Here is a 16,808-nt window from a genome sequence, read left to right on the forward strand (position 1 = left end):
TACAATCAATGAACGTGATGTCAGTGTTGTCATGTCAGTTCATTGATGGTAGCGCGAATGGACGACTGTCGTAATGTTTCTATTCGAATTATGCAACGACTTTGTATTAGAAAATAAAACTAATAGTTAACCTGTGTTTATTAAGGGATTTGCTAGAATAGATTACCTTTATGCATTAATTATACATAAACTCGAATTTTAAAACATTTCAAAGTTTCATCATTTGTTGATATTTTCCTGTGTGTTTCGAAAATGTCTTCATTAATAAGTTTAAGAAGTCATTTAGTGAATGGTGTTCGAAAATTTAAGAGCGGTTTAACACACCTTAATCCCAAAAAATCTACGGAAGATGTACTACGCAGGAGTTATTCCACTCGTGAATTATTGAAAGAGGCATACTGTCGCACAAGGTTGAAATTCAAATGTAAGTGAATATTATATTATATTTAGAAGAATATTTACATTTATAGTATAATGTATATTTTTATGTTATTTTCCTTTTTTCCGAAGCAAAAAAATTACCTCAAGACGTAAATCCGAGGGGTGTATTTGCATGCAATGAGCTGGACCTATCTGAAGTGCAAGTGTACGGATTTGATTACGACTACACTCTTGCTCATTATAAACCAACTTTGGAACATCTGCTTTACAATCTGGGCAGAGAAATTCTTTTGGAGAAATATAAGGTGGGTGGAAAAAATATACTACCTGTTTGAATATATCTCAGATATTTGTCTATAAAAGCAGCTATTACTAAATATAAATTCACATCTCAATGTTATCAGAATTGAGATGCAAATTTTTATTGAATAAAACTTTTGCTATAACATCACATATTTGTGTGGGATTATCAAATACCTGTATCTGTATTTATCCCTGTGTATGTAAAATTAAAATATATTTATTATATTTTTGCAGTAATCAAATTAAAAAGCCAACTTAACAGACACACTTTCACTTTTAATTAATTAATTTAATCTATTAAACTTTCTACTTATTTACATAAAACTCAACAAGTATTTATATTTCAGTATCCTCCAGAAATTCTACAGTTGGAATACAAGCCTAACTTTGCCGTAAGAGGTTTGCATTATGACATTGAGAAGGGCCTCCTTTTGAAGTTGGACTCCTTCCTGCAAATACAGTTTGGTTCTGTATACAGAGGTCTTACACAGGTCTCTACAGAAGAGGTGCTCAAATTGTACAGAAACAGAATCATACCTATTGCATATGTTGAAGGAGATACAAGAGCACATAAGGTAATTATTATTAATGATTGGTCCAACTTCATTTATTTAGTGCAATTTTATCCCGTTGATTCAATTCCAGTGGGAATTTTGATACAGTTGATCCGATACAACCATTTAAAAAAAAATTTGTTTAGTTATTAAAAAGTTATGTTCATTCATACATTTTGGTGATTTATTTCTACTTTTATGGGTAGACTAAATTTATCCCATCAGTCATCACTGTCCTATTGTAGAGCAATAGTTTCCTCTCAGACTGGAGGAAGGTTTAGTTCTTGAGTATATCATTCTGGGATGTGGATAGCTTTAAAAACAGTACTAAAGAACTACAAACTTATAATTCGATACTTTACTCACCTACAATATACATTTCTTCTTACTTATAAACACACATATTTTTGATATAGGTCATGGAAATGTGTGCATGCATAATGCAGTTTTCCAATATGTTTGCGATTGGATCAAGACATGGTTTAATTAACTGCAATACAAGCCATATGCTGCTAACATAACAAGTACTATTCATAACAAATATATTACTGCAGACGATTATATGTGTAACGGTTATTGGAATAAGGTTGAATATGTGTTGTAGTGGGTGTAGCTAGGCTAGACAGTGTCTGGTAATCAGTGGCACTTGTAAGCAATCATTCATTTGTGCTCCCCTTGTGTTATGTTTGAACAAGGACCATGTATCACTTGTTGATATTATACCATTGATATGTGTAGGGCATTATTGTTAGAGTAATGTACTCTAATATTACCTGTAAACAATTTGCGTATTGAAATACATCATTAAACAATATGCACATGACTGTTGCATAGATATAGTGTAGTAAAATGTATTTATTATGTACCCTACTTTAGTTTTTGCTCGCGACTTCCGACTGTGTGGAAAGATTTCTCACGATAAAAGTATCCTATATCTTAATTCTGATTGTAATGTGTATGAATTCCATCAAATTCCTTTCAGTAGTTTTGGCATGTTTGAGTAACAAACACCCATCCAAACTTTAGAATATTGGCATATAATTTAGATTTCTACTTTACTAAATGCAAACATACAAACTTTTGTAGTAGATAGTGGTAGCATAATAGTAACATTTTAGTTATTATTAAAATAACTTTGATCTATGTAATATTTATCTGCCTTGGTTTCAGCCCAACAGAGCTAAGATGGTGCATTTAGCTGACCTGTTTTCTGTACCTGAGATGGGTTTGCTCTGTAATGTAGCTGAATATTTTATAAGGAATCATATTGATTATCATCCAGAAATTTTGTTCTTGGATGTTAAGGTGAGTTTTATAAATAACTAGCTGACCCGCGCAACTTCGCTTGCGTCACATAAGATAGAATGGGTCACACATTTCTTCTTGGCACTCTGCTCCTTTTGGTCGGAGCGTGATGATATATATCCTATAGCCTTCCTCGATAAATGGGCTATCTAACACTGAAAGATTTTTTTAAATTGAACCAGTAGTTCCTGAGATTAGCGCGTTCAAACAAACAAACAAACAAACAAACTCTCCAGCTTTATAATATTAGTATAGATTTAGTAGCAAATTAAGCTAAATTAACTTAAATTTATATCATATTCTAGTTCTTTACAAAAGGTCACAAGATCTCAATAATATTCTTATATTATTCTGAATGCATTTAAAATTTAAAACCATAATGAAAACCTTGAAACTCCTTTATTTTAATCATTGTTATATCAACTTAAATATTGAAGGACTCAATACATGAATATGTTTTATATAGCTTCTGCAAAATATTTCTCGAAAAAGCAGATGCTTGTCGAATTATATGATGATAACACTGATGTAGATAATATCCTGCTAGCAAAGTTCAGCAAGCATATTCTTACACTAGTTTCTACCCCCGACTTCGTCCGCGTGAAAAGATTTCCCGGGTAAAAAGTATCTTATGTGTTACATTCATTATCACAAACTTTCGCATTTATAATATTAGTAAGATTGATCATTCTTCATGTAACAGTTAATTATTATAAATGTTTAAAATACGTATTTGTGTATGTTTTAGAACTCCGTGCAAAGCTGTCACCCCATCATGCATAAAATAGTTGCTCAAAATGTAGAAGAATACATAAGACCGAATGCAGATCTGAGGAAATACTTCCAAATGCTTCAAGAGAACGACAAGAAACTGTTCCTAGTCACAAACAGTCCTTATCATTTTGTGTGAGTTAAATATTTATTTACTAAAGGATTAGAACAACTATGTATTATATAAATTACACACAATGTAATTGATAAGAAAGCACACGTGACTGAGAGCACGTGTGGCGTATTTAAAACGAGAAATCTTTGACACATAACAATGCTTAGTATTGCATTCTAATCTAGACCAAAACAAAACGCAGAGATTGCAGACTTTGTGCGTCCCATGGCCATAACGAATGTGTCGTAATTCTATCCGTGAAAGGTAAAACATAGAAATACGAAGATTATGAATAAATCTTGCTTTGCGTGTTGTTTACAGTATAGTATGTTTGTATTACATATTCATAGACATGAAGTAAAACAGTAAATACATTGTTTTTATTATGAGCACACCCATTTGTGTGACATTTGTTAGGTATACAAATAATTATTATTGCGGGAATGCAGGAAGTCACGCTGTGTTTCTGGCGCCTCGGATATTAGATTAGTCAAGGCGCCTACTGCTATTTAATGGGAGCCACTGTTACTCGACATAAACATATTGCGATTTCGGTCAAGTAAACTTTTTGATGAGGAATTGACAATCTCCGTAGCGCTGTGGTTATGGTGGTTACAGCTTTCCTTCCGCGCGTCTTTTGTTCCACACATATCAGATTTTATATTATTTGTTGTGCTTCTTACTAAGAAGTTCTTAGTAGGGGATAATTATATGTTTTTTTTTGTATAGCTTCGTGGTGATCCTGACTTTATGCCTAATTTCGCCAATAACACAGAACCTATTAAACTACATTAAATAAAAATATTTTAAAGTCGAATTTTTTCGACTGCTAAGTAACTACGTTGATACAAAATTCTATACGGGAGTTTTTGATAAATCGTTTCTCTTTTCCTGGTTTCCAGTAACGCTGGCATGGAGATGCTGGTGGGTCACGACTGGCGGGAGTTCTTCGACGTGGTGATAGTGAACGCGAACAAGCCGACGTTCTTCACCGAAGTGTCCCGTCCCATCAGAGTGTTCGACAAGAACGCCAACACGCACATCTGGGAGAAAGTCTCCTCTTTGGAAAAAGGCATCATTTATTATGAGGTTGGGTCACTTATTTGTTTGTGTGTTGCAAATAACAGGTTTATTTAGTGATTGTACTTATTATTTTATTAACTCGTAAAGGTTTCGCAGTATTCCCATCTGTAAACGCAGAATTGATCACGTAGGCATTAAGGATGTATTTAAAACTAGCTGACCCGCGCAACTTCGCTTGCGTCACCTAAGAGAAAGGGTCAAAATTTTCCCCGTTTTTGTAACATTTTTCGTTGCTACTCCACTCCCAATGACCGTAGCGTGATGTTATATAGCCTATAGCCTTCCTCGATAAATGGGCTATCTAACACTGAAAGAATTTTTCAAATCGGACCAGTAGTTCCTGAGATTAGCGCGTTCAAACAAACAAACAATCAAACTCTTCAGCTTTATTATATTAGTATAGATTATACTGGGGTAATGGTCAGCTGTCACGTAGGCAGAATAAAGGGGGAACGGTTCGTCGTCACGTAGACAGAATCGAAACAGATATTTTATATGCACCAAGAACAAAATGGGGCGAAGGTAATCGAGATCTTAGTAACTTTAAAAACCATCTCGCTTTCGTACTGGTACTGGTAATATGTGTAGGTATAATGACATGAATGGGAATTGGATATCTATTAAAAATAGTGGAGTCTTTCTCAACGACGTCACGAAACCTATTTAGGTAGAACTCAATCGATTGAATCGGTAAGAAATCGGGAGGGTTAAAGTTCTCAATAAGCCGGTTTTATATTTTCAAAGATTCCAGTTGTTATATTGCTAATGAATACTCATGGTTAATTTCCAGGGCACAGTGAAGCAGTTACAAGATCTGACAGGTTGGTGCGGACACCAGGTGCTGTACTTCGGTGATCACCCGTACAGTGACCTCGCTGACGTCACGCTGGAGCATGGCTGGCGCACCGGAGCCATCATCAATGAGTTGACGGTTAGTTTTGTACAAAAACACTATTTTATCTTGTTTCAAGACTTGTTTATGCCCGTGACTTGGCCGGCGTGAAGAGATGTCCCAGGGTAAAAAGTATCCTTGGCGTGCGACTTGCGGTTCTAAGCGCAAGCAGTTATCCCGTCGCACGCCACATACGCGGATCAGGCAGGCACTCGTGGGGTTTTAGCGGGTATGACCGCCCTTCTGGCGGGAGAGTCCCACATAACCCTGGGCTCCACCCAGGGACCAGGGTATGCGCAACGCATTTCCCCACGAAAAAAAAAAAAAAAAAATGGTAAAAAGTATCCTATGTTTAAATGTATGTAGTTATACCAAATTTAATTAAAATCCGTCCATTGACTTTGGCGTGATTGGGTAACGATCTAAACTTTCGCATTATTATAGCATAAGTAGGTAATATTATGGCTTGTAGGGTTTTCAATTATACCAATAACGAACCGCTAAACAGAACACGGTGTTAAAATAACTATTTTTTATTCCATGTTATATATTAAGTATTAATGGTTATTTGCTGTGGGAATCCGACCTTCACAATCACATTGATCACTGTCATAGACGTCGTTTATTCTATAAAATAAAATCAATATTATACGCCTTGTCACTGTTTTAAGGTCACCGAACATTATAAGGTAACTTAAGGGGTGAAAAGAGTTATTAGTACATTATTGAATAGGACGCAAATTTAGATTTTACCTTGACGTTTCGGTTCTGACACAGGCAGTGGTTGGCTGGAATGACTGACTAACGAATGCGAAAGTTTAAAATTTAATAGTAAACAACTCACCATACTTATAGTTCGACAACTTAGTATAGAGCCTCGTTTAATAATTCTGTCCATTTTCAAAAAAGTACCTGTGTCAAACACGTCACAGTCAGCTGCATATGGTTGCGGGTGATTGAGATTCTATATTCTGAATTTTGTATATTCCTTAGCCAGCCGTGACTCTTGCATATGAGGCTCTTAACTAAAATTGTTGGATTTTTATAATCTTAATAAGTACTTGTCTTAAGGATTTAGTCTACGTTTATCAAATTTCGACATTATGTACTTCAACTTATCGCTTCATAAAAATCACAATCGGTAGTTTACTGTTCATGTGATTTTCTATTGTAAGTACTTGATAACGACAGATTACTATGGGCCTGATAAAATAATATGCTTGACGAATTGAATTACATGGTGATAGTAGAGTAATAGAAGTAAATATTGTTTACTTGTTGTGCCAGCTTGATTACTCGCGTGGGAGATTTTATAAAATACTACCTATAACCTATACTATCTTTAATATCACTATCCTATTAGGTTTATCCCTAGATATATTTTCTATACACACGCAGAGACCACAAAACGCCACTTGGTACGATCCATACAAACTTCTTGTCTGTTCTATCGCTTTACAAATTTCAACTTTGATCGGCACTGTATACATATTTATTGACATGAAATCAGTTAAACGAATTTGGCTTTCGACTTAATATTAAATCACGCCTTTGTCCTCGAAAACCAAACTTTAAACTAAAGCTCCATAATAAAATTAATTAATATAATATTTTTCCAATTTCCAGCATGAAATCAACACGTTAAACACGCAGTCGTTCAAGGAGAACGCCAACTGGCTTCAGATGCTCACCCAGCTGATCGAGGACCACCAGGACTATAAGGAACCTGAGGCGCTAGAGGTCGTCAACGAATGGATGGCTGAAAGGGATTACCTCAGGTTTGAAAACATACACTACTTTACTCAATAACTTAATAGAAGAAGTGATGTTGCAATTGGTCACTGTTGGTCTTGGCTCTTCAAAGTCAATTAAAAATTAATTAACAATTGTTTTCGATGGTAACTAACCTGTCGTGTTCTTTTGTATTGAATTTGTTGAGTGAAAAGCAAAAATCAAGCTGCATTTTGTATTTTTTTAATGTTTTAGTATTTAAAAAGGCTTTTACCTAACAAAGGAACGTCAGCCTAAAAGCATAATGGTTACAGTTGTAAATTAACTAGGCCAGAAATTTTTGATATTTTTGCAAATACCCAGTTTGAAAGTCGTATATTTATACAAAGGCTCGAATAGTAAATATACTTAAAAGAAAGAGTTTTTTTGAAATAATGATCTTTTTGCCTGTAACAGTTGTTTGTGCAAATAACCATGCATGTTCTATCCAAACAATCATGATGTTTACAAAAGATGACTGTAAACAAGCATATTTTTAAATATACAAAGCTATTCATAGTGTAAACAATTTACAATGAACTATATAGCACGTGTTGGCACTGTATATGGCGTGAATATGGCTAGTTTCATATGTCAATGAAGCGTTTTGTGTCATATAATACTTATGCCTAACTAACGACATCTATTGACAAAAGTTTGCAACTTTGTGATTATGTACTTAAAAGCTTACCATAATTTGAAAACTATGAAACGTGATCGTTTTACTGTTGTGTCTTTGTAACGGGTTCGACTCCCGGTGTAAATTGCTTTCTGTATGCCAGAATTGATTGGTTTTGGTTTGGGTGTCATTTGTCCGTCATTTGTGTTTGTAAATGTGTACTTCGACACATTCATTATTGCTTGAAGTGTTGACCGCTTAGCTATTTCTGCTTGTTGTCTAAAATATCTGAGGAATTTAAACGTACTATGTTTATTAGGCTAATGTGTGTGATGGATGCTTGGCTATATTAAATGTATTTAGGGTCTATTTCATGCTAATGACAGTAGTGAAATTGGCCCTGAATTTATACAAAATTACTAACATTAATAACATTATTATAACATGATTGGCTGTAAATAACGCTTCTCTTTATTTTCATGCTTCCATTGTAGGAGTACTTATATCCCTTCCAGGAACGAAATAAAGGCGGTGTTTAATCCGCAATTCGGTAGTGTGTTCCGTACCTACCACAACCCGACGTATTTCTCCCGGCGGCTGTTCCGCTTCGCTGACATCTACACGTCAAACATCACACATCTAATGAACTACTCGCTCACACACACCTTCTATCCGCGCCGAGGAGTCATGCCACACGAATATGGATCCTATTTCGTCTAGATATAAGACTCAATCTACAAATATAAGCGTATTATCAGCATTTGTATATACAATCAATTAGGCAAATTCATAGAAGATGCTTCGATATATTTTCATTGATAACTATTTTACTAAAATATGTGTAATCAGTTTTTAAGATATTTTATGTCTGTACATATATTTTTATAGTTCTTTTAGCTATCACTGAGCGATTAGTCTAATTTATTGAGTAAGACTAAGGTACCTATTTTGTAGGTATGTTGTAATTCATCCAACGGATTTCTAGTCACGAGTATTTAATATTGTCTCTGATAAGTTCGTTTGTTTATTTATATTTTCGCTTACCACTAACACATATCTGAGTGTCAATTTCTCACTGCTATACTAAGTGGAACACAACAGCAGGCATACAAGTAAGTATATACTTTATAGTAAGTTTAACAACACTCAAGTATTGAAAAACTATTAGTATTCTAAAATAAGACATTACGGGTTGAATGAAAATCTTATAATTTATAAAGTTATGTTCTCGTATTCGTTTCGTTATAGCTGTAGGTATTATATTGCTCATTTATTGTAATCGCAAAAGGTTAAAGTTGCTGTTATCTTTGTACTGAAATGTTATTATTTAAAAGCATTTGATAGCCATATACAGATTACTGAAGTTTACCTAATTAATGCTAGTCTGTTGTTGAAATTAGTTACTTGTTCTGTGTGTTTATTTCTTATAATTTCTTTATTCTAAAGCTGTTTCTTTAATATTATTTTATTGTTAAAATAAGTACCTAAAGACAATGTTATTGTTGTATGTAGATCTGCAGTAGAATGTTCAAATAGACGTTATTTATACATAACATAATGATATTGTGACCCAGAATAGTGACTATTGAGTAGCCTAGTTCGTAGATAACCTTATCTTGTGCCATCACAGACAATAAACAGAATGCACTACGACATATGAACCAAGTTGCAAACACTGAAACTGTAGTCAAACTTTTCATATTAATTGGTGTTTTAGACGAATATTGTAATAAAAAATTGTTTACATTTACTCTGATTTTGTTATTTATAACCTGATTTTGAGTGGCAGTTCAATTGGAGTTTATCTGAGGGCGGGACCTGCGAATCGTGGCATGATAACGCGTTTACATCGTCTATAATAAACAACTTATTTGGATAAATTATTTTATTAATAACTTATTTAAGAGAGCTGTTGATAGCGAGAGAGTTGACGAACAACAGTATAAATTGAGTACATCTTTAACTAGATAGTTGCCTGTCTTACAATCTATTACTCTTATAACTTTAGTAGAATGGGTAAGCGGTGTCAATAAGTAGAACGTTCTCAGATTTCAGCGTCTTAGTTTGAATGCTAAAGTTGATGTTGTTGTAGCGCAGTTTGCACGGTCTGTCGGGTCTCGCCATGAAGCACAGAGTGTATAACGCAGTCTCCAGCTCGGGAGATGTTCCTACGAACATGTTCACTTCGGGAGCGTCCTTAGTGTCACTTAGGACGGAGTGCTGCTTGAGGATCATGCCTTTCTGTAAACGAAATGGTTGTATTTAGATTGTGGATCTTTTAGAGTATATTTGTCATAGTATATAGTTTAACGCCTGATATTACTTTTTAAAGTTTGAATGCCTGTCTCTCTGAGAGAGTACATGTACTGGAGTTTTTAATATAATTTTTGACTAGTACAGTCCTCAAAATTTTACTTCGCCAACGTATTCCATATTTCTGCTATAACTTAAGAAGACTCGTATCCGGTAGTGGGATGGCTTTATGATTATGATTCGATGAACTATGATAACTGGTTGATTACTCAAACAACTAGTCATATCGTAATATAAAACAAATGATGGGGGATAAGTTAAATTTAAACTTACGCCGGACAAGTCCAGTTTGTCGATGTAGCCCAAGTAGTTAGCCTTGCGGTCCTGCTCACGCTTAGCGAAGAACAACCAACTGTGGAGACCTGGAAGATACGAATATTCTATTACAATACCTGAAGATAGAAGGTAAGTATTTTTTTTTATAGACCAATTTTTTTTTTGTACTACTCACCACATGGTCGTCTGATTTCATAGTAAGTACCATGGAAACCATAAATGATAACGCTATATTCAACAACTTTCCATTGTTCCCCGCATTTGATCCAATGTAAACAAGGAAAAATCTACTTAATAACATTCTAGACCGTTGCTGCAATTTTCTACTAAGTAAAATAACTCAACTTAGCATGGAAGATCACTTTTTTCACGGTACTTTGCTACTAAATAAGAAACAACGGCATAACAACAAGTAATACTCACCAAGCACATCATTAGACTTAAGCTCAGCCATGAAGATGTTCTCAAAGGCACAGCTGCACTTGCACAGGCCGGTCCAGTGACGCGCGTACTTCGTGAACCAGATCTTCTTCAACAACTCCACTTGTTCGGGGTACTCGTTCAATTGGGTGAGCCCTGTACAAGAAAATTTAATTAATGTAAGTAGTCAACTACATATGTCTTTTTATATATGGGCCTATGTAGCCTGAAATAAATGATTTGAATTTGCGAGATTGATATTATCTTAAACTCTAGATCATAGGTTCTGTATGACTTGAAGAAGTCATGCGGATAGCTGAGGTGATGATTTGTTTCCCTTTACCATGAATGTTCAGTCAATAAAAATTATTAAAGTTCTTAACAAAAGCAGCTAAAACTAGGTGATGGCAAGTTAGTTACTTATTTTGGTTCCGTTTTATTACGCATCAAAATTAACTGAAAATTATTAAAGTAAAATAGGCTGCAAAATCTTAATTGTTTGTTAATCGCCGATGGTTGAACACTATTAATAATTATGATTAATGTTTATAAACCTAACGTAACATAAATAGTACAGTCACGTTCATTTGTTATAAACGTTTAAAATGTGCGATGTATATAATTAAGGGCAATTAGATATCGCACTAGGATATCCTTTAATGATAAACTTACATACAAATTATTTATCGCAAACAAGAATATATTTTGCTAAAAATATGGATATTTTTAATGTTAAAAATGATCAAAGTAAGGCATATAAGTGCCTATTAAACGATAACATTAGGCAAAATTTCACGGTGCGGTGGATTTTAATAATGAGTAGGTACTGATTTTGCTTGATAGTGTGATTGTATGGTATTATGATTAGCATCAACAATTGAAACATATCTGTCTACTTATAAGTACGAATGCATGAATGTATGAACTCATCTCTACCTTAGCGTTTCGTGTCAGTTATGGTATCCTTTCTGACATCAGCGCAAAAAATACAAATACAAGTTTATGAGTAACTCTTACCTACATTTTAACGCGATATAAAATATCTTACTAAGTATGTAAGTATAATAAATTTTCCATCAAAACGGGCCATAGCGTGATGTGTTAATTGCAAAAAGAACGAGTTTTCATTACCTTTGCTAACCAAGAAGTTCATAAGGCTTCTAATAGGACCAGTTGCGAGTATAGTGTTGATATAAGTGGTCTGTTCCGTTTCCTCCTGCAACATGACATCATCCAACATTAGTTTACCTTGTTCACACTGCAGGTGTGTTGTTTATATCTTAGTTAATGATTCAATTGTAGCGTTTACTCACACCAGGGGTGACGAATTCTGGTCTGATCACGTTTTTGTGGTAATTGTCGAAGAGAGCGACGAATGGTCTGATTGTGGGACCGTTCCATACGTTCTCGGGCACGTTCAGGAGACTGTAATCAAGCATTTATCAATAAATATGTGACTCATAACTTAGTTAACGACTTAGTTAATACTTATTCTCTCTGTCATTCCAATTATGTTGTAGGCACCTACCTATTTAGTCTTGTTAACGAGTTTTGTTTAACCACTTGTCGAACTGTTTAAAGATTTAAAACTAGATTTTAAGAAAAAACCGCGAGGTCATTGACATAAACGAGATGCAAGCTATTTTAATCGACAAAACCCAGTTCTTGTTTTGCATGCAAACTCTATAAATACTTATAAATAACTTTTATTCTCTTTTATAGGATCAAAAATTTTACTCACTTAGATTGCGCCTCGTCGTTCTTGGACATAGCACTGGTTTTGCCTTGCAAATTGACTTGGATGTAGTTGAAGGCATTGTTGATATCAGCGTTGAACATTTCCTCGCTGATGCGGAGGAGGTCATCGTCTGTGGTAGAGTCTTGAACTTGACGCAGCAGGTCATCGTAGCTCTTCTTCTTCGCGTAGTCAACGACTCCACCCACTACGGTACCAATTTGTTGGATGGTGTTACCCGCTGTGTTTCCTTGCTGGCCGGTCACTTGATTGCTGATTAAGTTAGGCAGGATATTGTTGAATATTTGGCCTGCAGCGTGCGCTAGGTCGTCCCCGCGACACACCGCTAAACAGGCCAGGAATATTAGAGCAATCTTCATATTGTAAGTAATTTGAATACGTTGTGTCTAGCGCGATCGCTGCGCACTAGTGATCTCTGAGCTCGCGCGAGGAGGCGATACTGTGCGACCTCTGAGTGATGTCATGTCCGAGTTCGTATAGATACGGCATGTTGTTGAGATTCATACCGCGGTCCTATAGTTTTTGCGACGACAACGGTGATTGCCCTGAATATAACATGAGGTGTATAGTACTTGACTGTCTGTAAACAGAATTGACCTTCGCAGGTGTGCGTATATGTCCACACGTTAGTTAGAGCAAGTCATAATAATATCTATGTTTAGAATTAGAGGCTACTGTGTCGTATGAAATTATTAGTCTAATACTTATAGTGTGCAATGCTAACTCTTTTTTCTACAATTACAACAAAAACAACTACTTTATCATCCTTCTTCAACGGTTTAATTGTAGTTAAATTAATTGATGGAGACACTGCAATTAAATATTTACAACTCGATTTTACGTCAGACTTCTTTCTAGACAAAGCCCTAAAAATCTTCAAAACATATTTATCTTTTTAATTATATATTTATTAATATAAGCACCCATACATCATACGGTTACACAGATTAATTAAAGCATTCAAATTGAACTCATAAGTACTCATCAAGGTGACCAAGATTGTTGTGTTATGACGAACCTTGCCAAATCGAGGATAAGCGGTCACCTCCGCCAAGGATGCGAAGGTACTACAGGAGAATGGGCGTTGGCATCCACTTGGTACTACTTGGCAGTCAATCAAAAGGTAATCGTGCCTTTGTAGTATTAAGGATACAGCCGGGAAAGGAGAAATTAGTTATGACAATAAGTCAGTTAGGTATGTGCAGTGCATTGTGCAGTCTCCCAATTAGTAAGTAATTTCGTGCGCCTGTTATCTTTTTTGGTTTTAATGAGGTAGGCAATTGCTGGCGATAATTATTCCAGTAAACAAACAAGAAAATAACACACGTTATATAAGTTTCAGACAAGAATTAGGGAACAGCAATAACAGTAGCCCTTCGTTTCTCTATTTTATAGTTTGATTGGTGAAAGTATAAAAAATATACCTAGAATAAGTAATCTCTGTTCCATTGAATTATTACAAACAATAAAAAGTCTCGTAAGTATCAATATTAGGTGCATTATGGCTGTTAATTTTGTTATTACGATTGTCCTCGACGTAGTTTCATAGAAGAGTCAATCTGGCGCACTTGATTGCTCTTGAGATAAACTGTGCAATTTGTTGATTTATAGTAGGAACAGGATCAGGATGTTTCAATTCTGGGTGTATTTATAGTCCACAAATAAAAGAAAGTCATCATAAAAGAGACATTATCAGAAGCGCATCGTTGCGGGCGAGTGCGCACGCGAAATGCAGCACTAGCGTGATGTGCGCCCGCGCAGCGGGAAAATCGTATCTTACTCTATGTTTAATGCATTAGGCTCTCGTCCGATCGCGTTTGAATACTTGTATGGTGCTGTTAAAGAACTGTACATAGCAACCGCTTGGAATGCTTTGTTGAAATGTTAATTATTTATAGCCAATACTTTGTTTATGGCCGAGCATAACAAAATGCACGCGTAGAAAAATGGGTTATTATTTTTCTAGGTTTTGAAGACATCTGATAAATTTTAACAATGTTAGATCAAACTGTGATTTTCCTGTCGTATGCAACTCATTCATATAAATCAGCTCGTTAAAATTTTCTACTTATATGGATTTTGTAAATTGGCAAGGGAATGACATTTCTGAATTAGTTCAGAATGACACGGTAGAAAGATTTTAAAGAAGAATACTAGGACATGTTCAGTTCAGGTGAACTCATTTTGTTGAAACATAATATCCAGTAGTAAATGAATCTGACATTCTATTGTAAAACGTGTTTATTGTCTGCAATTTGCGTCTGCGTTTATCTAATTTATCTTCAGATGTGGAACATTAGTAAACCCTCTTTATATTTTGCAGTCGACAGTACTCGGCTATCTAAGTTGCAGTGATGATACTGTTTTATTTATTTCATTTGTAACGTGATGTTCTATTTCAAAATATTATGCTTTATTCCGGTAAATGAAAGTTTTGTTTTGGGTAAATTATACAATATCTATACCAAGTAATGTTTCAACGACAACTAGGACAGGCAGTCGAGGACTATCATGAGAGTAATATCTACAATAATAAATCTTTGATATAGGGGTCCAAGCTTCAGTAGTGCGTTGTAATATTACCAAAGTTTCCTTGACATTGTAGAATATAAATTGGTATATTCCCAAGACCAATGTCTTGAGGTTTCATTTACCAAGGTTTTCCTTGTTTATTTGCTCAACACACACAATAACATATCAAACACTTCCTGGAATTAACAAATACATGTTTGTCTGATTTATAACAATTGTCTTTATAATGTTTTAATGGAGTATTTCTCGCAATGCAGTACATTACTTCTGTTAATTAAATTAAAACTAACTATGAAATATTGGAACATTAAATAGTTATACTTAATTAAGATTGAGAAGTTTGTTACTATGACGCTTTGTTTTTTTAGCCAGTTAATCTATCACAACACAGACAGACACGCACTTAACTGTTATCCGTTAATTACATCGAAGAAAAGAAACAATTTTATTGCTATTGTTTCCTTATAATTAAACTACAGTTATGCACTTGAAAACTTGTGCAAATTTCACATAATACACATAATCACATAATACATGTATATGTAATATTTCTTTATTATATCTCAATATTACAATGTTCCCAAATTGAAGCATCCTCAGTAAGTTATAAAATATTTGTGATGGGGAATATGTCTATCACAATACTCTGAGGTGGCTCCCTTATTTGTGGTTAAGGCGATAAATTACAACATTTCATTAGGCAAATCACGAACGAAAACACGGTTCTGTATTATTAGTACGGTGAATAAAATTGTAAACAAACCAACTTTACTGAGAAACGTGTTATCGGTGAGGTCATGCTTAATAAGAGGTCGGGTGCGGAGTGACGCCCGCCGTCAGTCGATGATCACACGCCGACTTGACCCTGCCGAATCAAACATCCACCAATCAGAACGTTCTAAGCTAGTGTTTAAGCACATTCCTTATTAGTTCGTGCAAGCAACTAGTTCCGTACAGTGCTTGTGTCCACAATGAAGGCCGCTGCGTTATTTTTGTTGTTCGCCGTGTGCTACGTTGAATGTAAGTACGATTTATTTACGATTTTATGACAAAGAAATGATTTGATTTAATCGTGTAATAGAAAATAGCTAACGATAACAAATTGTGTAGGTGTATTGTTATTTGTTCGTTCAATATTTATCGTTTGTTTACATAACCTCTTCCAGTTACAATCTTTTCTCTTCATTACTGATGAAATTTTAATTTAACGATTTGTTCGTCAGGTCGCAAGATTTACCAGCCTATCGACAAAAATGCTAACTTGGACTTTATTCATATGGAGAGTGGGGGGGCGAGAGGTCAGCCGGCAGTCCAGCCAGTTGTTCAGCCGATGAAACCAGGGCCGGCGCCTGTAGCTGCGACTACAAAGGCACCGGCGGCCGCTCCGGCTGCTAAGCCAGTGAATCAGCCTTCAACCAACCCCGCTCCAGTGGCCAAACCTGTGGCCCCACAGCCTGCTAAACCAGTCCAGCCAAATCCACCACCGAAACCAGTTCAAACACCGACTCAAATCAAACCAGTCCCAGTAAACCCTGCTCCCGTAGCCAATCCTGCTTCCACACCCGGTCCCGGCAGTGTCAAGTCTCTGATCAACTACTACGACAGTCAAGGCAAGGGCAGTCCTATTAGGCCTTACAGCTACAGCCAAGCCGTGAAACAAGGATAAACGGGATTCTTTAACAGTGCCAAACTATCAAATAAATCGTAACATTAATGAA

The 16,808-nt window shown here is 35.4% G+C and overlaps 3 protein-coding genes across 4 annotated transcripts; 2 read left to right on the plus strand and 1 right to left on the minus strand.

Annotated features, from left to right (window-relative positions):
* Window positions 1-38: 38 nt before the first annotated feature.
* Window positions 39-9,543, plus strand: Nt5c (5' nucleotidase C). 2 transcript variants are annotated; one of them, XM_076117488.1, is made up of 9 exons: window positions 39-424; window positions 511-686; window positions 1,032-1,259; window positions 2,409-2,543; window positions 3,292-3,449; window positions 4,332-4,518; window positions 5,303-5,443; window positions 7,031-7,182; window positions 8,288-9,543. In XM_076117488.1, exons 1-9 carry the CDS (start codon window positions 253-255, stop codon window positions 8,511-8,513), a joined length of 1,575 nt encoding a protein of 524 aa, XP_075973603.1. In that variant the 5' UTR covers window positions 39-252; the 3' UTR covers window positions 8,514-9,543. The 2 variants fall into 2 exon arrangements, with proteins under 2 accessions (XP_075973603.1, XP_075973611.1); XM_076117496.1 differs by having other exon boundaries at window positions 8,309-9,543.
* Window positions 9,544-9,657: 114 nt separating this feature from the next.
* Window positions 9,658-12,948, minus strand: LOC142974930 (endoribonuclease Arlr-like). The gene is made up of 6 exons (XM_076117508.1): window positions 12,544-12,948; window positions 12,116-12,227; window positions 11,934-12,018; window positions 10,806-10,958; window positions 10,380-10,468; window positions 9,658-10,034 (listed from the first exon to the last, which is right to left on the minus strand). Exons 1-6 carry the CDS (start codon window positions 12,915-12,917, stop codon window positions 9,798-9,800), a joined length of 1,050 nt encoding a protein of 349 aa, XP_075973623.1. The 5' UTR covers window positions 12,918-12,948; the 3' UTR covers window positions 9,658-9,797.
* Window positions 12,949-15,914: 2,966 nt separating this feature from the next.
* On the plus strand, window positions 15,915-16,808 carry LOC142974906 (uncharacterized). Its single transcript, XM_076117480.1, has 2 exons — window positions 15,915-16,110; window positions 16,314-16,808. Exons 1-2 carry the CDS (start codon window positions 16,062-16,064, stop codon window positions 16,754-16,756), a joined length of 492 nt encoding a protein of 163 aa, XP_075973595.1. The 5' UTR covers window positions 15,915-16,061; the 3' UTR covers window positions 16,757-16,808.

The sequence above is a fragment of the Anticarsia gemmatalis genome, chromosome 1 (assembly GCF_050436995.1).
Source record: "Anticarsia gemmatalis isolate Benzon Research Colony breed Stoneville strain chromosome 1, ilAntGemm2 primary, whole genome shotgun sequence".
Taxonomy (NCBI): Eukaryota; Metazoa; Arthropoda; class Insecta; order Lepidoptera; family Erebidae; genus Anticarsia; species Anticarsia gemmatalis.

Coding starts and splice junctions, on each gene's coding strand:
- Nt5c (XM_076117488.1), top strand. CDS start 253: ATGTCTTCATTAATAAGTTTAAGAAGTCATTTAGTGAATGGTGTTCGA. Junction 4,519..5,302: donor AAGGCATCATTTATTATGAG/GTTGGGTCACTT, acceptor GTTAATTTCCAG/GGCACAGTGAAGCAGTTACA. Junction 5,444..7,030: donor CCATCATCAATGAGTTGACG/GTTAGTTTTGTA, acceptor TCCAATTTCCAG/CATGAAATCAACACGTTAAA.
- LOC142974930 (XM_076117508.1), bottom strand. CDS start 12,917: ATGAAGATTGCTCTAATATTCCTGGCCTGTTTAGCGGTGTGTCGCGGG. Junction 10,959..11,933: donor GAACTTCTTGGTTAGCAAAG/GTAATGAAAACT, acceptor TTTCTTGTACAG/GGCTCACCCAATTGAACGAG. Junction 10,035..10,379: donor ACAAACTGGACTTGTCCGGC/GTAAGTTTAAAT, acceptor TTTCGTTTACAG/AAAGGCATGATCCTCAAGCA.
- LOC142974906 (XM_076117480.1), top strand. CDS start 16,062: ATGAAGGCCGCTGCGTTATTTTTGTTGTTCGCCGTGTGCTACGTTGAA. Junction 16,111..16,313: donor CGCCGTGTGCTACGTTGAAT/GTAAGTACGATT, acceptor TTTGTTCGTCAG/GTCGCAAGATTTACCAGCCT.